This window comes from Xenopus laevis, chromosome 3S (genome assembly GCF_017654675.1).
Source record: "Xenopus laevis strain J_2021 chromosome 3S, Xenopus_laevis_v10.1, whole genome shotgun sequence".
NCBI classification, from domain to species: domain Eukaryota; kingdom Metazoa; phylum Chordata; class Amphibia; order Anura; family Pipidae; genus Xenopus; species Xenopus laevis.
In genome coordinates, this window is record NC_054376.1 from 47315902 (window position 1) to 47338006 (window position 22105).

The 22105-nt window shown below is 40.8% G+C and overlaps 1 protein-coding gene across 1 annotated transcript in view; it reads left to right on the top strand.

The window, feature by feature from the left end:
- tp53bp1.S (tumor protein p53 binding protein 1 S homeolog) overlaps nt 1-22105 on the top strand; it is a gene marked incomplete in the record, with an annotated part of 54928 nt that overhangs the window by 23253 nt on the left and 9570 nt on the right. Inside the window, 12 exon segments of the mRNA NM_001088602.1 lie at nt 2968-3087; nt 4482-4709; nt 6437-6494; nt 10025-10102; nt 12535-13057; nt 13362-13514; nt 15076-15374; nt 15622-15795; nt 16138-16546; nt 18722-18734; nt 18736-18819; nt 19318-19533. Coding sequence (NP_001082071.1) covers nt 2968-3087; nt 4482-4709; nt 6437-6494; nt 10025-10102; nt 12535-13057; nt 13362-13514; nt 15076-15374; nt 15622-15795; nt 16138-16546; nt 18722-18734; nt 18736-18819; nt 19318-19533 — 2355 coding nt within the window.

Here is a 22105-nt window from a genome sequence, read left to right on the forward strand (position 1 = left end):
AAAGGGACAAAAAATGGTCGCCTTTTGAAGGTAGTCTTCTTGGGTCTGTTTTGCAGAAGTAAAGTGCACTTACCTCCTGTAGATTGAGAAATTATCTTCTCTAGTTCAGCGTCGAAAAGTTGTTTTCCGGAGAAATGGGAGACCAACCAGAGACCGCTTTGAGGTAAGATCTGCTGACCAGTTCTTTAGCCAAAGGAAATGTTTGGTTGCAATGTATTGTGCCGAAGCCTTTGCGTCGAGCTTAGCTGCGTCCAGGGTCGCTTTGCAAATATATGTATTTGGGTCTGCTATCTGAGCTAGAAGGAGGCCTGTGGAGGGGTCTTCTGAGCCAATAAGTTGGGCCACCTGTTCCATCCAAATTTCCATTGCCCTGGATACCCATGCGTTGGCAAAAATAGGTCAGAGAGCTCCGCCTGCTGCTGTGAAAATCGCCTTGCAGAAACCTTCAAGACGTTTGTTGATAGGATCCTTAAAGGAAGTCACATTGGCTACTGGAATGGTGGTGGTCTTTGACAGTCTCGAGACCAGTGGGTCCACCGTTGGGGATGAAGACCAAAGGTCTGTACAGTCCTGAGTAAAAGGATAAGTTTCAGTAAATCACTTGGAAAATTGGAGTCTATGGTCTGCCATTTTCCATTGTGCTTTAAAGATGTCATCCAGCTGTTCATAGGCTGGAGAGACACAAGAAGACTTCTTTTGCCTCTTGAAAATGTTTTTGTTTGGCTCTGCTGAAGGCAGGGTGTCTACTAGACATAGTGCCTGTAATACTGCCTGAATCAGGCTCTCAACCTCTCTTTGTGATCTAGGGGCATCCAGATCCTGATCTGTCCCTCTTCCCCTGATGCCTCTACCTGTTCATCAGGCGATAAAGTTGGGGAAAGAGGAGGTCGCTTTGTGGCCAACTGCTAAGTGACTGGTCTGTCAGGCTGTGTAGATTGGTGCTGTAGGACCTTATCTAGAGTCTCTGGTATTCTGGCTAGGTTCTGTAGACCTGCTAGAGATAGAGCACACACCAATTCAGAATCTGAGCTAGTTTGATTAGCCGTAGCTGTCGCAGAGCTGGCTGGTAGGGCTGTGTGGGATTGTAATTGTGCAGTTTCTGCTGCAGGCTTGACATATTGGCTCAGCCAAAACGCTAGCAAATTTAGGTTTGCGAGTAGCACACGCCAAATATGAAATTGCATTGGTGGTATGTGCAGTTGCCTGCTTGGGAAGGGACTGGTCATCTGCCCTGCCGTCATGGATATACTATGTAGATAGTGCCACCCAGTAAGTAAGAATATTGGGGAATATTAGGAGAGTCCAGAGGCGTGAAGGAGTCAACCACCTCTCCCTTAGAGTGTGATCTGTGGAGACAGATGGAAGTAGTGAAAAAACCCCAGACTAGGTCCCATAGAGAGAGAAAAGTGTTAATCCTCTAGCGAGAGATAAGGGAAGTGTAACTACCTGTTCAAGGTAGGAAGGAATGGTGCCTTGTTCTTCCCTGTGAGAGACAGTGAGGCTGGAAACACTCAGTGCTGGAGAGAGAAGCGGATCCAAAATGGCCGCCAGAGAGGTTTCCCGGGCATATGGTATAGTACCTTAGTAAGATGGCATGCGCAGTGCCAGATAGTGGCGCGAAAGGTCGCTGGGAAATGACGCTGGGAACCGGAGAAGGAAGGTAACAATTTGGTTACAGGCGCAAGAGGGAGAGGGATAGAGAAGTTGTGTTCTATGTCCCCCTGTAGGGAATTCTCTGTCAGAGAATATCAGTGAAAATGAAACTAAATGTCTTTCTGCAGAGCTGACAGGCAGCAAGTAATGGGGGGAGGGAATTGACTTACCTCCTCGTGCCAGCCAGGAATGCTCAATAAAAGGTATACCCTCCGTTGTGGCTACTGGTGCAGCCTCCGGGGAGCGGGAACCAGTTGCCCAGGGTAGTATGGGGGGGAGCTCCCCAGCCTGCAGCCTGCATAGAGTGGGAATGCTACAGAGCATCTTCAGATCAGAAGTCCTTGGCTGGAGGGGTTCTGGAAGAGAAACACTGACCCCTGTAGTGGCATGATACTGAAATCTGTACCATTGCTCCCAGCTACGAAGTGTCCATCCTCCTTCTGAGGACACTAAAAGAAAACTGAGCATTAAGGAGGTAGACGGGGATGAAGCCCAGAGCACTAGATGGAGGAGCCACTTTAACCTTTCAGTGTCCTTTCTCCAAGCAACAGGATCTTCATCCCCATGGTGCATGTGTCCCCCCAATCTAGGCAAGAGAAATACATGTTAATAATATATGTTAATTACACATCCTTTACACCATTCCCTGCCCCAGCAGAGTTTACAATTACATTAAATCATACAATTATCAGCCATCATTTAAGCTGCCTGCAGGTTTTTGAAGTGAGATCAAAACCACAGTGTCTTGTCAAAGTCCATGTATTCAGGGGGAGAACACCCAAACTTCTTTCAGATAATGCTTACTAGAATTAACGTCCGGACCCCTGTACTGCAATGCAGCTGTGCTGACCGTTTCGTTGCCATGTTGCTGGGAAACCAATAATATAGGCAAAGATATCACAATAATTAAATGATGATTGTGTGAATGTTTAAAAATAATTCTAATTTAGTAAGTATGTAGTTGTTAAAGTATTAATCTTAAGTAAGTGTCCTAAACAAATGTTTTTGTTCTGCTACTCCATATTCTCACACTGAGAGTCCCAACCAGATATATTGTAAGTGTGTGTTCTGTTCTCTGATTTCCCAAATTTTAATAAAAATAGAAGGTAATCCCTCAAGCATAACGTATGGAACTCTGTATCCTCTAGAATATACTACTATTATGTGTATATATACAGGATAATAATACTAACATTTCTTCATATACATATTCAGTAACATTCTTACAATGTAACCGTGTTGAAATGTGCATTTATGTAAATTTCAAGACACAATTTGTAATTTTGAGTATCTCTTTATTTTTGCTTTTTACAGAAACACCGTTTCATTTTACATTGCCAAAGGAAGGAGACCTGATTCAGCCCATAAGTACTGTAACCCCTCCTATGGTTGCTCAGCTAAAACGTGGTCCCCGGAGACATAGCACTCCTATAGGTGAGTGTACAAACTGGCTTCACAGAGGCTTTAAATTGCTAATTAAAGGGGTTGTTCTCCTTCTAAACACTTTTTCAGTTCAGGTCGTTCACCAGAAATTTTTCAATTTCTTTCTATGTTTTATTTTTTACTGTTTTTCCCAAATTGACGTTTAAGGCCATGGGCTCTGCTGATGGGGCAAAAAGCAGATCGACTTCTCTGCTCCGTCAGTCAATAGCTTAAAGTTTAAAGGGATACTGTCATAGGAAAAATCAGTTAATAGTGCTGCTCCAGCAGAATTCTGCACTGAAATCCATTTCTCAAAATCACAGATTTTATTATATTCAGTTTTGAAATCTGACATGGTGCTAGACATATTGTCAATTTTCCAGCTGCCCCAAGTCATGTGACTTGTGCTCTGATAAACTTTAATCACTCTTTACTGCTGTACTGCAAGTTGGAGTGATATCACCCCCTCCCTCCCCCCCCCCCCAGCAGCCAAACATAAGAACAATGGGAAGGTAACCAGATAACCGCTACCTGGTAGATTTAAGAACAGCAATTTATATAGTAAAAACCCATGTCCCACTGAGACACATTCAGTTACATTGAGAAGGAAAAACAGAAAGCATTTCTCTCCTAAAGTGAAGGCACAAGTCACATGACCAGGGGCAGCTGGAAAATTGACAGAATGTCTAGCCCCATGTCAGATTTCAAAATTGTGTATAAAAAAATCTGTTTGCTCTTTTGAGAAATGGATTCAGTGTAGAATTCTGCTGGAGTAGCACTATTAACTGATGCGTTTAATGTTCCCATCTCTGGCAGCTCAGAATCCAGGTGCACATTTTGAACTATTAAAATTTATTACTTTGTTTGATACATTTCTCAGTAGAATCTGTGGAATATAAGCAACTATTATCAACTCGAACAGCTGCCTTTAATGAAATTAAGGGATTCTGCTTAAACAGGGCCAACGATAAGAAATGTATCAAATAATCATCTGAAAACAATTGAATTGAAAAGTGTTAAAAGCTGAACAGTCCTTTTAAATAGTATTATAAAAGCCTCTTCAGAGTTGAATGGTTTACCTTGTATTAATTATTTAGATAAAAATTTTGTAGCTGCATACATAGGACATTTATTATAAAATAAACCCCAGGATGGTAAAGTCAACATCCATTATAGCAATCCATTCACAAGATCATTGCAAACCAGACTTGCAAAATCAGTACATTCAGATCAAGCTTTTGATTTTTCAAGTTAAGTCTGGGGCAGTACCTGCCACCCCCCCATCCCCCAAAGAAATAGAGCAGTCATTAAAATTTCTGTGAAAAGTATTTATGTAGATATGCAATGTTTGTATTGTCTAAATTGTTACTGTCAAAATCAGCAGATATCTTTTTTTTTTTTTTTAGTAGTTGGAGGCTGTCCTGATAGTACCCTGGCAACCAGTGATGTCACTGCCGAAAGCACCAGCGATATAACTGTAGAGAGTGCAATGGTAACAACAGATGTGTCTGAAGCGAGTGAAAGAGCAAATTCTGAATCTGCTTCCAATGTCAACGAGAAACTCTGTCTAAGAATGAAACTGATCACTCCTGTTAATGAGGAGAGTGAAGGGGCGCCACAGTTTAACTTGGAAAGTAAGAATACAAATCTATGTACCTGTGATGCACTTGGGTTCGCTAAAGGAAAAATGCTTGGAAAATGATGGGCTTGTTGCAGAGGTTTACTGCTTAAAAAGTGGATTTTATTTTGGTACAGGCATTGGATTGTGTATGTTGTCTAGAAACTTCCAAATTAATATTTAAAATGATAGACTTTTATCAACATTCAAGTTGATAACATTAATAACTTTTGTTATTAAGATCAAAAGTTAGAATATCATATTGCTGCTGGGAGGTTTCAGATTAAGTATTAACTTATGTGTATTATCTAATGTGAATAAAAATATCAACGCATAACCTGTGTGTGTAATCCAGAGACTACTGGCTTTGTGCCCACTTACTTGCTTCAGAAACTACCATGAGATCAGCAAAGCCAATGTCAATAATAATAAAGTTAAGCAGTACTAGGAACAGTCAGGTAGCACTGCAAGACACCAATGTCTTAGGCCAAGCAGGAGTCAGGGAAATAACAAAAATCCAAGTGTTTAAACTTGTACAAGTACCTTGCTGAATACAAGTTATTACAAAAAACCATGACGAATTTCTGAAGACATTCTAAAGTATTACTCATCTTATTACTGACATTGCTGGCTGAGAAGTGAAAGTACATTCCCTGGCCGCATATATTGCTAGCAATTAATTATTTGCAAGTGAAGTTTTTTTTTTTTTTTTTAGTTACAGGTTTACTATCCATAAATTGCTAAGCCACCAAACCAAGTCAAGGTAAACATCATATGGTGGTCCATTTAGCACTGGTCATATTTTTTCATAGACTAGTGCATGATTGGAGGTGCTATCTTGGTGCGCCTCCTAAGGCCCACCAGAGAACCTGACATTGAGGGCATACTTTCCTGTGGTGGAAATGAGAAAGGACTGATCAGAACTATACTTGACTGGAGCCACTAAGAGATCCTCTGGTATTCTGGCAGGACAATTCAACCCTGGCATCTTCAAAAAAGTCTCACCTAACCAAAGCATTGGTAAATGTGATCCTGTGCAGATGGTGGCTAGAGTACTGTAATGAGTTATAAGACTGCACAGAATGAAATATATTCAGTGGTACCGTGTCATATTTGTTTAATGACTTGCTTAACAAAACAGAATACAGCAAGGTGTATAAGTGTCTTTAAAGGAGAAGGAAAGCTACTTAGGCAGTTGATTGCCAATAGATTATCAACATTATTGCAAGCTGGAGAGCTATATTTATTCTGTAGAATGCTTTACCGAACTCGGTAAACCACTCTAGAAGCTCTCTGCTTGTTTAGGATAGCGGCTGCCATATTCGCTTGGTGTGACATCACTTCCTGCCTGAGTTTCTCTCTGCTCACTCATAGCTCTTGGCTCAGATTACAGCAGGGAGGGGAGGAGGGAGTGGGAGAGGAGCAAACCGAGGTTCCTTAAGCCCTAGCCTTGGAGGTTTAAGCTGGAGACAGGAAGTCTGATACAGAAACCCATGTGTACACAATAGAAGGAAATAATTATGGTGTTTCTTCTGACAGAGGACTCAGAGCAGCATTACTTTGAGGAGTTAATGGTATATAGACCTTTCTGATAAAGCATACTTAATTTTAGCCTTTCCTTCTCCTTTAATTGTATTTGCCTGTGCAGAAAGCTCTTAATGCGGTTGCATGAAATATATTATGTTTTAATAGATATATGGAGGTGTACAAAAGCTACATCATACTGTTTCTATTTTTTAACAGAACCAGATGCAGCCAAGAGGCCAAAAGAGGCAGCTGACGTTGCTGTGAATGTTGCCAGGTAACCGCTGCTTGTTGCTAAGTAAATCAGTTTGATCCTAAAAGCAAGTGTTTTCATCACAAGTTAAAAGTATATACAGAACAATGAAATGTCCATTTCAGATTCCCTGTGCAACTGTTGAAAACTAAAGAATCAAATCCATGCACTGCAAATTTATGGGCCCCAAAAATACAAATGCAAATAAATAACATGTAGTGATCCTCCCATCATCATTCATCATAGGCAGCTTCTTGTAAAGGCTATTCTATTGTTTAACTTGTGGAGGAAAAAGAAGTTCATTATAATTGGCCCTTAGAAACACAGAGACCAAATGCCCTTTGTTATGGGTGTTGATGGGGTGACCATTTCTGTTTACAGTAGTACTGCTCTGTTAATGTAGGGTTGCTACATTCAAATAAAAATGGCTGACAAACAAGAAGAAACCTGATTTATGACATCAATTGTTGGTGTTCTCGGCATGCAACTCAACACACAGACACAGAGAATTTTGCATGTAAGTGCTGGGAGTCTGGGTCTCCACCATAGAAACATTGCCATTGCTCAATTCCATCTTCAAGAGCTCCAATGGAACATCTTGACTTTGTGGAAACAACGATCCCTGCTTCAAGAGATCCATCTTATCTTACCAGACGAAGGTATCCCTGTGTTGGTGACTGAAGACCAACCACCTGACATTAAGCAGGCAGCTAGGAGACCCACACTGGTGAGTGCTCTCTACAGACGCATGTCTGTCAGGTTGGGGAGCTGTCCTCGAGGGGAAGCCTAAACAGGGACTCTGGAAGTCAGAAGAAAAGAATTTACCGATCAATCTTCTAGAGATTTGAGCAATCTGTCTAGGCCTCCTTCATTGACAACAAGATCTTATAGATCAGGTGGTAAGATTCAGACAGACAATGCCACGGCGGTGGTTTACATCAACCACCAAGGGGGCATGGGAAGCAGAGGGGCCTTAAACCAGGTCAGGCTCATTTTCCAACGGGCAGAAAGCCATCAGATCATGCTTTCAGCCATCTACATTCCAGTGCTCCTCAACTGGGAAGCAGACTTCTAGGCAGACAGTCCATAGACCCAGGCGAGTGGCCTCTACACAACGAAGTGTTCCACGAGATAACACAGAGGTGGGGTATTCTTGAGGTGGACCTCCTGGCGACTCGACACAATCGAAAAGTGAAATATTCTAGCTCGGTACAGAGATCCCCTAGCCTTCGACGTCGTGCTCTTAAAACGGCCTGGCCATTTTTTCATATAGTGTACACCTTCCAACTCTGCCACTTCTCCCAAAGATAATTGGACGGCTGCAGATAGAGCAGCCAACTTTCATTCCCATAGCACCAAGATGGCCTCGACGGTGCTGGTTCACAGACCTCATCACTTGTCCGTAGCAGAACCCTGGAAGCTACCTCTTCTGCGGGACCTTCCTTGCAGGGTCCAATCCAACATCCAAATTCATCATACCTTGAATTGACGGCATTGCTCTTGAGACGCAAATCCTGAATCCACAGGGTTTTTTTTCCAAGGCCGCAGGCCGCACTATGTGCGCTGCCAGAAAGCCAGTTTCAGCCAAGACATACCATCGAGTCTGCTCAACATACCGTCAATAGTGCTACCGAAACAATGGTGTATTCAAGGTCTTCTCAGTCCCTAATATCTTAGAGTTCCTCCAGGAAGGGTTATCCAAGGGTCTGTCTCTTGGTTCTCTAAGGTCTCCAATTGCGCTGTTTTTGTCGCATTCCAGAAGCGACTGGCATGGGACAGCATGTTACTATAGCATGTTCTTAAAGGGATACTCTCATGGGAAAACATTTTTTTTTTCAAAATGAATCAGTTAATAGTGCTGCTCCAGTAGAATTCTGCATTGAAATCCATTTCTCAAAAGAGCAAACAGATTTTTTTTTTATATTCAATTTTGAAATCTGACATGGGGCTAGACATATTGTCAATTTCCCAGCTACCCCAAGTCATGTGACTTGTGCTCTGATAAACTTCAATCACTCTTTACTGCTGTACTGCAAGTTGGAGTGATATCACCCCCCTCCCTTTCCCCCCCAGCAGCCAAGCAAAAGAACAATTGGAAGGTAACCAGATAACCGCTCCCTAACACAAGATAACAGCTGCCTGGTAGATCTAAGAACAGCACTCAATAGTAAAACCCCATGTCCCACTGAGACACATTCAGTTACATTGAGAAGGAAAAACGGCAGCCTGCCAGAAATCATTTCTCTTCTAAAGTGCATGCACAAGTCACATGACCAGGGGCAGCTGGGAAATTGACAAAATGTCTAGCCCCATGTCAGATTTCAAAATTGAATATAAAAAAATCTGTTTGCTCTTTTGAGAAATGGATTTCAGTGCAGAATTCTGCTGGAGCAGCACTATTAACTGATTCATTTTGAAAATTTTTTTTTTTCCCATGACAGTATCCCTTTAAGTTATAGAGGATTATTTACTTCCTGTTGACTTTGTCACAAACTGAGTGAAGCTCCGCCTGCTGGGGGTATAGCCAGTGGAGGAGGAGCCAGTCAACATCTTTATGCAGGGGGGTTGATGTCAACATCTTTATGCAGGGAGTTGCGCATGTGGCTCCCCCCCCCCTCCGACCACCAGCTCCTCTCTGGGACTTCACCTTAGTATTGCAAACATTACAACATCCGATTTTTAAACCACTGGGGTCAGTGTCTCTTTAATGGCTCACCTGGAAGACAGTTTTTTTTTTTTCCTTTTGGTAATTGTCTCAGCAAGACGTGTTTCTGAATTCAATGCCATCTCCTGTCTTCCGCCCTTCTTAGCCTTCTATCACGACAGAGCAGTTCTCCGACCCGTTCCTTCATTCCTGTCCTTCACCATCCAATCCCAAGGAGGTGGCTCTACATTTTCTGGATCCTGTTAGAGCTCTAAAATTCTGTCTCTTTTGCAATTTTAACCATTTGATACCTTTGCGGCTTCTGTCACTCGCTTCGGCAGAAAGGTGCTTCAAGCTGCAGTGGTTGTTTTCACATAGGCCTCACTCTCCCACCCGGGATTTTAGGGGACAGTCTTGGAGAAAAGGAGATTTTGTGTACTCACCGTTAAATCTTTTTCTCTTCAGTCGCTTGGGGGACACAGGGCTTCCCTGGATTGAGGCACTCCTTTTTTCTATAGACATGTTACCGTTTGCATTTTACTATAGCATGTTCTTAAGTTATAGAGGATTATTTACTTCCTGTTGACTTTGTTACAAACTGAGTGAAGCTCCGCCTGCTGGGGGTATAGCCAGTGGAGGAGGAGCCAGTTTTTTATTAGTGGTGTCCTGCCTCCTGGATGTACCAGCTATACCCCACTGTCCCTATGTCCCCCAAGCGACTGAAGAGATTTAACGGTGAGTACACAAAATCTCCGATGGGTGATGGGTAAATTAAGGGTTTCTGTGTCATGTGGGCCTCTTAATCAAATTTTGGTTTGGAAGCTGGTGTTCCCCTTTAAATTGTTATATATTTTAGTTACATGTGTATGTAGCATGTTTTCAAGGCACTGTTGTCTTTTTTTGTTACCAGTGTTCCAGAATCAACCTCTGTATTTGAGCGTGTATGTGAGGCCCATGAGGAAGAAGTTTGTCCTACTACAAGTCTGAGGTAATACTAAGTTTACAACTTATCCAGAAAGTTCTAAATTACAGCAATATCATCTTACAGTGTACTTGAGGCCAGCTAAGATAATTAATGCGTATTAGGTGCAAAACAATCCTACTGGGTTTAATTAGTGTTTAAATTATATTTTGATAGACTTAAGGTATGGATATCTAAATTATGTAAAGACGCCTTATCCGGACCCGAAAACCCAAGGTCCCAGGCATTCTGGATAACTGTCCCATACCTGTACAACCGGATTTGTTCCTGCCAGTTTTATATTTGATTTGTTACAGTGATGTCTCTTACCAGGGAGAAAGCCAGCAGCAACAATACGGGTGAAGGTCTAATTCTGTAACATACTATGGGATTAACAATTAAGAGCCTGTTAGTTAATATGCTTTGTAGTAAGACATTTGTTATTTTTGTTGTATTTAGCTTTACCTCTGCAGGGGAATATTAAATGCTATTGGACAGAATGGCAATATTTCTTTTCACAGATAAAATCTGATTGTGCTGGCTGTATGGATCATTCTGTTTCATTCTGTATGTTATCATTCTTAAATAAATTAAACCAAGAATTAGCTGGCTGCATTGGAAAAGGAGTCTTCCGCTATCATTGGGCCATGGAGGTCAATTAAAATTACTAAAACCAATTCAAATGTCAGTGCATACAATAAAAAGTTTGAGTTAAAACGTGCTGAATAACCTTCTCATTAAGCAATACATTCTTCTTTATAACACAGTCAATGTAACTGCGGCAGACTTGATCCTTTCTTAGACCTTGCAGTGCTGGTATTCCTGGGCATCCCCTCTATTCCATGTTTCTAAAACTTGGTAGGATTCTTTGTGCTCAGCCCTGTAATGACCTTGTGAGGATAAAAGACAAAAGGGCTGGCATGTGTGTGGAAAGTGTATATCTTATCAAAAGGTAAAGGCTAAAATAAGTTGGAGAGTTTTTTTAATTATTTGTTACAAGGTATTGAGTGGCATGGTTTGGCTTGCATCAGCTCCTGACAAATGAAGTTTTTCTACAAAAAATGCACAGATTTATAGAAAGACTGCTATGTGGAGGATGGACTGACAAGTCTGCTATTTGAACTAAAGGCCTCAGTCCATATATAACAGAGTGGGAAGCTGCACTTCAAAGTAACTCGTTCACATTCTCGATTGCTTCACTTCTCATTTTATGATAACCCTTCCATAGTAGCAATTACTAGGGAATATATTAAGATCTGTTTTGTGTGCCTTACTAAATGCAGGCGCTAGAGTCATCTTCAAAAACATTACATAAAGGAGAAAAAACATTACATAAAGGAGAAAAAACATTACATAAAGGAGAAGCTATTGCTATAACTTCATGCATAGATTAAGTTACAGAGCAGTTAGCCGTGTTTAATATCAGTGCTTGCATTTATACATGATATGCCACTCTACTTTAACTAGTGATGAGCGAGTTTAAAAATATGGGCACAACAATTTTCGAACTCCAAATGCAAAGTCAATGGAAGTTTTTTTTTCTGCAAACTTTTTGTTATGGCAAAAAAAATTCACAGAACTCGACGCGATTCCATTGCAGGTAAAAAAAATTCACCCATCACTAATGTTAACCTTGGCTACAGCCCAGTTATGCATTTGAGGGTGCAGTAGGCCTCATACGTTGAGCAGCAGTTCATATTGAAGATTGCAACACTGTACATTCAGAGAACTTTAAATAGGAGAAGTTCACTTTTACACTATTTGTTTTCAACCACAAACACCACAAATAATCACTTCTTAAATCTGTGGGGGGTTTTTTGTCTTTCTGTATAGTGTTCCATTTTTAAAAAATGGATTAATTCCATATTATCTTATATTTCCCAAGACTGCTGAATTTCAACCCAGATTATGCATTTATATAAATATGCATTGTTATTTTTTATTGAAAACTGCTCAGAATTGCTCCTCGTTGATATGAATGTCAATTGGCAGGAATTGAATGTGCATTTGAGTCAGGTGATTGTCAGTCAGAGCCAGTGTTTCCAAGTGTCATTGGCCTTAACCCAGTGCAGTCACACCTCATTACCATTCAAAGCTGAATGAAGTAAGAACTCGTATACAGTAAATACCCTGGCCGGAATTAGGGTTAGGTATTTTCTTAAGGCAACGGACCAGGACTGGGGTGGAGGTTTGTGGATATAAGTGGGAAAGGGGTGGGGCACTGGTCCAAGTAGTATTGCTTTTGGACAGCAATACTATTTGACCCTGTTCTGTACATGTACAAGTGTTCTTCTCTTGTTTCTCTTAAATTGTATTTTTAAAATGGTTCTGATAACAGCTGCCCAAATTACCAATATCAATTATGTTTTAAGATTGATTTTATACTAAGGACAACCTAAGGCTTGTTTATTAGCAGCTGCAATTAAAGTGGAATTTGAATGTTTTTATTTGGTTGGCAGGGAAAAATCATTCCAAAATAAAGAAGTGGATGAGATGTCAGCGGGTGTTAATACAGTTTTACAAAATGTTAAAGATACTGGGGAGCATGATACAAATTCACAAACAACACAAAATTTACCAGAGGAACCCATTCAAGAGCATTCCAGTAGCCTTGAGGATGATGATATGGAGGTAGAACCTTCCCAAGAAGAAAACATATTTTGTGTACAGCCTGACCGTGGGAAGAAGAGTGAACTGAAGCCAACTGATACAGCCTCAACTCAGAATAAATATGGGGATGAGAATATGACTTCTAGTCATAGACACAAAGAAGTACAAACAGCCAGTGTACTGGAACCTAGGATGTTGGTGGTATCCTCTGCTACACAGACTGATGTGGAAACTGGGCAAAGGACAGTTACTAGTAACGGGCAAAAGAACGTAAAGCAGGATTCTTCTAAGGCAACAGAGAAGGACCAAGAAAAATCTGAAAATGTAACAAAATCGATGCAAGGAGATGACACAGATTCCGTACATAGTCAGGTGGGGAAATTCAGCTGTATAGGTTCAAATACTGAACTGTACTCCCAGTGTGCCCTTGGCCTTATAGTTATTTATTTGCAGAGAGAAATACATTTCAATGTAATCAATTTGAATTTCATAGAATTAGGTCTAATGATTTTGGGGTTTGTTTGATATGCAAACCGCTATCCCTGTCAAGGGAGCCCTGCACTTAACTCCTACCATAGGCAGACTTTGTACCTTGCTCCATTTTGCTAAATGAGACTCTGTTATGGAGCTTGAATATTGCACACTGCATGTCAGGATATTTTTTTTTCTTTAAAAGGGAGAGGAGGACTTTAATTTACAGCACCCTCCACTGGGACGTCAACTCCACCGCCATGTACGCACGATCCGTGAAGTTCGTACCGTGGTTACACGAGTGATCACTGATGTGTATTACGTGAATGGCACTGAAGTAGAGCGTAAAGTTGTAGAGGTAATTCATTTCATGGTAATAACTTTTGTAGAGTAAACATTTATTCTCTTTTATATCCAATGTACACAGACACTGAAGGGTTAAATCCAACTTCAGCCCTTCTTAGAGCTGACCCAACATTCCCCGGCAGACTACACTAGGCCCCTGCCCCTCCCACAGACATGCACAACCCAGTTTATTACTAAGTCAGGATTCAGCCCTCAGTAATTCTTTCCCAACAAAGGATTACTTATGCACAAAGTTGTAAAGTAATAGTCTGGCATATACATACCACCCAACAAGAAAATCGTTATGAAAGCTGAGGGTGACTTTGATCTATTTATTTATTTTTTTGTTCACCTTCAAACACTTTTTTCCGTTCCATTATATCAGATAGTATTTGTGACCATTTTTAGAATATTATAATTTTTCACCTTCTTATGTCTTTCTAAAGCAGCTGGGGGGTCGCTGACTCTGTAACTGTTCTTAATTGATAAATTAAAGGGGAAGTAAAGTCTAAAATAGAATAAGGCTAGAAATGCTCTATTTTGTATACTAAACATGAACTTACTGCACCACAAGCCTAATCAAATAAATGATTTATGCTTTTAAAGTTGGCCACAAGGGGTCACCATCCTTTAACTTTGTTAAACATCTTTGCAAGACCAAGACTGTGCACATGCTCAGTGCATAATATTTGCCAGAAGCCGATACAGAAAGACTGATTAATAATCAGAATATGCAGACTGCACTGGGTCTTGTGTTATCTAATGTGGATTTTATAGTTTTTGTATTGTTTAATACAAACTTTCTCCAACTCTCCAGAACCAGTGGCTGCAGCAAAATAATCCTCCAAATAGAATCCCAGTTTATCTGGTTAAATCTGGCTCCATGATATTTGTCCCTGCAGCTGGAGTTGGAAACAATAAAGGGGATGGAAAGCAAAAATAAAATCCAATACAAATCTCTACACAGTTGCCGACTGCTTGAGTTCTGCACGGCTGGAAAGTAAGGTGGAGGCTCCCCCTGCTGTTCATAAGTATGATTGTTTCCCTGCAGAGCAGTTAGGGACCGTCTGTCAATTCCTATCCACAGCAGTAAATGAAGGGAGAATTTCACTGCATACAGTCAGGATTCTAATAAAAACGGTACACATTTTTTAATAAAGGTGTATTGAAGATAGGTTTCTATTTCGTTAAATGGGATTTTACTTTTTTGCCTTTACATGCCCTTTAATTGATACATTTCTTATTTTTGGCCCTGCTGAGCTGAATCCACAAGTTTCATTAAAGGCAGCCAATATTCCACAGATACTGGTGAGAAAAGTAGCAGATGCTTCTGGATCACTGAGCTGCCAGACTGAAATCCTGGAGACACAAACATTAAACTTTAAACTTGAATTTTGGAAACCGTAAAAAAAATCCTTTATTTCTGGTGAACAATCTGAAAACAACTCAACTGAAAAAACTGTTTAGAAGGTGTACAACTCCGTTAAGCATCCTAAGAAGGTCAAGGCCCATTCTTTCAAAGTTGTCATGGTTTACAGTAGAGTTGATGTCTATTTTATAACACTCTGTTTTAGGAAGCTGAAGATCCAATAATAGAATGTCATGAATATGAAAATGACGTATCTTCTTCAAGAACAGCTGGGTCTTCTCTGACTTCTGGAGATCTTGCAGATATTAGTTCATTTTCCTCCAAAGCTTCAAGCCTTCAGCGAACATCTAGTGGGGCAAGCAGTGGACTTTCTGCCGCTCAGAGCATTAGTGGCAGCAGCACAGAAAAGGGGAAAGTATATGCAACCCAAAGAGGAAAAAGTGGCCTTCTGGAGTCAGGAGAGTTTGCTGTTCCAAGTGGTCGTGGGACTTTTGGAAAACTTAGGTATTTGTAACTTGTAGTTAAATTGTACCTACTGAAGAATAGCTAAATGAAAAATTCTGATTGAAAACAGAGTTTTACTAACCCTTCCAAAATTGGAAAATATATATAGGAGCATTAGAAATCCCTGGAGAACAACTGAAATATGATGGTTTTATATATTTGCCATATACAGTAAATGCTTTAATGGAAGGAACAATAAGTTGAAACCCCAGTTGCATAAAAGTATTTTTTTTTTTTTTTTTTAAAGTCCTAGGAAAGTGGCCAGCCAGCCAGTATCTCCACATCGCTCAGGAGGACAAATTGGAGTTCAAGGGAGTGAAGATGATGCAGATATATCACCTGGTAACAGATCAAAAGCAACACTTACACCCCGTGGGAGAGGGAGGAGAGGGCGGCCTCCAGCACGAGGAGCTGGGACAAGGTAACCATAGTTAAACAGAGTTTCATTTGTATTATTGGTAGCTACATAAGTGGGACTTTCAACAAGCAGTGTGTAGTGAGCTTTATTATTAGTGTACATACTGTATAGTTTTCAGTCAATATAGAGGCAGAATATTCCATACCTTTCTTCTACATTTTGAAATGGTTCTATTGCCAAAACTAAGGAGGAGTGTAGGTATGCAATATGTTATGAAAATGTATACATAGATTTCATCTTTGAGACCATGCATATTGAGAGAAATTAATTGTTAAAATGTCCTCTGGAAAAAGAAGGTCATTTTATTCTGTGCCATTTGTGGTGCACACTTTATCTGCTTTCTAGAGACAATACTGCAAATACAAATATGGAGGATCCGGCTGATGCCACTTCAGATGAGGAACGATTTACACGCCTTAATGTTTATCATCCAGGAGCTGAAAGATCTGAGCCAGGGACACCCACCGTTCGTAGAAGTGATTCTCCTGAAATCCCTTTTCGGGCAGCTGCAAAGAATGAGAGTTCCGATTCCTCAGGCAGCAGTTTTGTGGGACTCCGAGTTGTGGCCAAGTGGTCCTCCAATGGCTATTTCTATTCTGGCAAAATTACTCAAGATGCTGGTGGAGGAAAATACAAACTGTTGTTTGATGATGGATATGAGTGTGATGTACTGGGAAAAGACATTTTACTCTGTGACCCTATCCCTCTGGACTCAGAGGTAACAGCCCTCTCCGATGATGAATATTTTAGTGCAGGTAAGAGATAAGTGTTTTTGTTTAGCTCTGTGAACTGCTTTTCATTGGCAAATGACTGTGTTTTATAAAGAGGGGGCTGGTCATACTTGTCCCAGCACAATGTTAGTGTGGAGCATTCATATGGGAAACATTGAAAAATAAATAAAACTTGTGGCATACACTACTACACATGACTAGTCTAGATGTCATCACAGATGTATAATGGCTACACTTTCAGTGTTATAATTACTTCTCGTAAGGATTAATTATATCTTGGTTTGGATCGAGTACAAGGTACTGTTTTATTATTACAGAGAAAAAAATTTGATTATTTGGATATAAGGGTGCCTGTGGTAGACGGCCTTTCTGTAATTTGGAGTTTTCTCGATAATTTCCAGATAATAGTTCTCGACCTGTACCAGTCTGTACTATTTAATGTCATTTGAGGCTTAAAGTGGGATGCAATGAAAATATGTAGTAAGGAATGTATCCCGTAAGCTCTTACACAGTTACAGAAACAATTTAAGAGTCGAGATGTAAAAGGAGTTATCAGACCATTCAGAAAAATGTTACCCTTGTTGTTAATAGCAATGCCTTTTCACACATCAATATAACCATCCTTCCAGTAACTTGTTCAGGTATCTCTGATTCTGATGGAATATAATTTGCCTTTGGTTCTCTGTTGGTCACCCCCTTGTGAAAACCTATACAAACCTTAATTTTCTTTTTATAGGAGTTGTAAAAGCGCATAAGAAGGATTCCGAAGAGCTTTATTACTGCATCGAGAAAGATGGCCAAAGGAAGTGGTATAAAAGAATGGCAGTTATCTTATCACTGGAGCAAGGAAACAGACTTAGAGAACAGTATGGTCTTGGTCCATATGAACCTTCAACACCTCTAACTAAAGCATCAGACATTAGTCTTGGTATGAGACACGTATTTATTCGCAACATTTTTGTGAGATATTATAGTATTATATATATATATATATATATATATATATATATATATATATATATATATATATATATATATATATATATATATATATTTCACAGGATTTACACACCAAAGTCAATATAGATAAAAAGAAAAAAGAAGTTTATTAATCCGGAATATAAAAATCTAAAAAGGCAGCACGCTCACCCCCGCCCCCCAAAAAAACAGCTTGAAGAACACCGAGCATCATGGGACTTCTTGACATCTTGAGATAGGTCCTCTGTGTTAGGACCAAAATGTCAACTTACAGTGTTTTTAATACTGAGATGTTATCTAAGTCACATCAGCAATTTAACACATTTTTCAAATGTTTTCAAAGCGCTATGCCCATGCACCTCATTATAGTAGTTACTATTCAGCTGTGCTGGAAGTTGATGAAACCTCTTCTATTAAAATAGCAGACAACAGATCCAGTACAGACGTGCTTTTATTCTGTGTTCTGTGTGGACATCCATTCTTGAAACAAATTGTGTATTTTCCAAAGCTGTAAAACACAAATACATGTAAAAGTCTGTATATGCAAAAAAAAAAAGAAAAGGACATGAAGCACTTATCTGGGATCAAACATAACAAATTTGTGTTTATGGGAATAATGTGTCCCATTTTAGTGTTTAAATGTGGGAGGAGTGATAGAATCCTTCATTATTTTTTCTCTGTGTACTAATCATATTCCATAACATTTAATAAGTTAATTAATTGCATTCCTCAATCCCAGTTTGCAATTGGTAGCAGGGATTAAATCTGGCTACAAACTAAGCAGAATGGTTTTTGGTTGCTCAGAACAGCCGAACACATTCTCATGAACTGGGCACTTGGCCCATGACAGTAAGGGAAAGTGTTAATGGGTAGAATACCAGATGGGGATCCTTCAGGATTTCCCAAGTAGATATTTGATAGATCTGACTCATAGAATGCAGTTATACATTTTCTTGCTTTACAAATATTTGGAGATGATTAGTTTTATGAACAGCCTATAGGATGTTTCTATGCCATTTATGTTATCACTGATTTTCATAAAATGGGTTTCATTGCTAATTTTACAAAATAGCGGTTACCATTTTAATTCTCTCTTAAGATAATCTTGTGGAGGGGAAGAGGAAACGGAGGGGTAACTTAAGTGTCACAGCCACCCCCACTACATCCAGTTCTTCTAACACAATCACCCCTACAAGAAAGGTAGCAGAGAACATTCGTAGTTCCTTGGGTCCCCTGTCTGGAAAGAGGAAACTCATCAGCTCAGATGAAGATAAGTCTCCAGCAAAACGTGGCCGCAAATCAGTTTTAGCCAAAGCTGGTAAGAATTTTGAATACTATTTAAGTATTACGTATAGCTTTTGGAATTAGGAGCATTGGCATCAGCTTACAATGCAGTTATTGGGTTCTTCTTACTGGTATAGTTCTGCTTCTTTATCAGTTGTTTTCCTACCCCTTTAGATTGTATGCTCTTGTAAGCAGGCCCTTCTTAACCGACTTTTGCATTCTTTTACCTGTTTGCTAATGCATTGTTTTTATTTGCTGTTTAAGGCACTGTGCAACTTGCTGGTGCTATACACAAGGAATGATCATGACAACCTTCTCCCATTGACTGTGGTTGCTGCCAATATAGTTGGCCCATATTTACATTTATCTGTATATGATTATGTATATTTTAGGCAATATTAAAGCACAGTGCTATTGGAGAAGCTTAATAAGCATGAATATTTGCTTTAGGTGGAATACGATTAATTATGGTTACCTTTAGTAACATATTTATAGTTGATTTCCCAATGTAAGTAAATGTTCTGTTTTACAGGTGCTGCTAAAGGAGGTGACTTTATGAGCCCGAGTGAAAGTGGAGATAATGACGGGGACCAAGTAATGGTAGAAGAGACTCACGGCCCTTTACCCCAAAGCAAAAGTATCTTTATGGGTTATGCCTTTCTTATAACAAGTGCAACATCAAGTGATAAGCAAAACAATCGCCAGAAATCACAAGCATTCCCCTGTATAAGCAGTGAGGAAGAGGAAGGTATACTTGTGGGCAGCTGGTGATGTAATAGAAAGTTTTTTAACCATATAAAATGCAAAAGGATTATAAATGCAGATTGTTTAGAAATGGTACCATATGCACCACATAATAAGAAGAGTCTGTGCCTGAACATTGTGTATTGGAAAATCCAGTATTTAAGGTTACTGCACTCTAATCACTTTCCCAAGTAATACTCCACTCCTGACCCACCAAGTCCTTTGTTTGTCCCATAAATGTTTTGTTTTTGTTTTGTTTTTTACATAAGTCTGCCCCATCTATAGCTACACTCTATCCTGCCTTGTTTCCTACTGGTCAACACCTTTCATTATTCTTCTTACTGTGTCCTCCCCTCTTTATAAAATCACTTTCTCTTGCCTAATTGGGGGACACAGGCACCATGGGGATGAAGATCCTGCAGCTGGAGAATGGACACTAACTTGTTAACTTGTGACTCCTCCTCCTGCTCTGGGCTTCATCCCCTGCCTCCTCCTGTTACATCCAGTTTCGTTTGTGTCCTCAGAAGGAGAAGACTCTAAAATTCTGTGGCTGGAGCAGGTGATCAAGGACTCCGGTCAGATCATGCCACATTAAGGGCCACTGATCCAATTCAAGAGCCCTTCCAGCTGACTTATTTTATTCTGCCCTATAGCCTTCCCGCTCTACGGAGGACTGCAGGCTTGCTCCCACATCCCCCTGCGCTGGATTCCCGCTCTACGGAGGCTGCACCAGTGGTATACACCATATATTTTGGTGCTATACATATATGTGTTTATATATCTGTTTATATACATTGTATGTGAATATATATCATAAACGCATATTAATTTTCAGGGTGGCACAGGCACACCATAGAGGGCATGTCGTCAGCTGGCTACAAATGGTGAGTACAAACCTCACTATTACCCCTCTTTTCTTTTTTATTTTATACCAGGGCCTGGTATTATGGTTGCGCACTCTTCCTTAGCGCTGGCGCCTATATTCTTCCCTATACCCCCGCCACTCCGGCTATTCTGTCATGCTCGCCCTTGTTTTCGGTCCACACGCTGGCGCCAATTACCACCGGCGCACTTCCGGGTGCGCTCCCCGTTGGCGGCTCTTCCTACTTCACTTCCGCCCACGCTAGGCGCCTATTCACTGGCGCACATCCGGGCGCGCTTCTTCTTCTGGCGCCTAACGTCTCGAGATTCGCGCCTTCTGCATCGGCAAGTTCTGCTTCTGCTAGTGGAGGTGCGTCTTGCTCCCTGTTCGCCTCTCCCCCTGGGCACTTCTCCAGCGGGTACTGCAATCAACGGCGCCTTTGATCAGCGCTCCCTTGCGCACTGGACCCCTGATCCGGCTCTACTGTGCGAGCTGCGTATGTAGCAGGACCGCTTCTATCAGGCAAGATTATTTAACTCCTTATTGTCTTAAGGTTGTGTTTCCTGGCTAGGTTGGGTGGTATTTACTTAGAGGTATTCTCATTATGTTTCCCTCTATCCCCCCTTCTCTCTCTTTTCCACAGAGCACATCTTATAACAATCAAGATCTGCCTGTCTACCCTTCTAAGGGTATCCCCTGCCTCCCCCCTCTCTTAAAGTAACAGCACAAAAAAAAAAAACAAAAAAAAAAAACTTTAGGAGCATTATGGCAGACAAAACCGAGGAGCCCAGGATACCTAAATCCTCAGCTCAATCTCGTAAAACCAATCAGGTTTCTTATTTGGCTTGTGCGGTGTGTAAGGCTAAATTCCATACAGCTTCTGTTGAGTCTGTGTGTGTGGACTGTAATCCCAAGAGTCTTCCCTCTTCTGGCAATACAGAATCAGAATTAGTTAAGGCCTTGTCCCTCTCACTCGCAGGCATTCAAAATTTGGCCCGCATTCCCGAGACTTTAGACAAGGTCCTTGAACGCCTGTCTCAGCCAACTGCTACTGAGTGTAGACCCTCTGGCTCTAAGCGACACACTACCTCCCCTCCTGACTCCCCTAGGGAAACTATGCCCCCCTCTGATGAGGAAGGACAATTACAGTCAGAGGAAGAGTCTGATCAGGAACTAGATCCTGAACAGGATCTACCTAGAACACAAAAGGAGGTGGAGGGCCTCATACAAGCGGTGCTTTCTACCCTTAACATTGAAGATACCGCTTCCGCTGTTGAACCCGCTAAGAATATCTTTAAGAGACAAAAGAAGAGCTCATACATTTTTCCAGCCTACGAGCAACTAGAAGAGATAATCAAGCTGCAATGGAAGACTCCCGACCACAGGGTTCAAATTTCCCGTCGCTTTTCTCAGACCTACCCTTTTCCACAAGAATGCACGGAACTTTGGGCATCACCTCCATTGGTCGACCCTCCCGTTTCCAGACTGTCTAGGAATACTACCATCCCTGTAGCTGATGCTGCAGCGTTTAAGGACCCCATTGATAAACGTTTAGAAGGGTTCTGTAAGTCTACCTTCACAGCGGCGGGTACTGCATTTCGACCGATTTTCGCAATTGCATGGGTAGCCAAAGCTATGGAGGTTTGGGTTGAACAAGCAGCCCAATCGATAGGATCCGAGGACCCCGTAACAGACAATCTCCTTTCTCAGATTG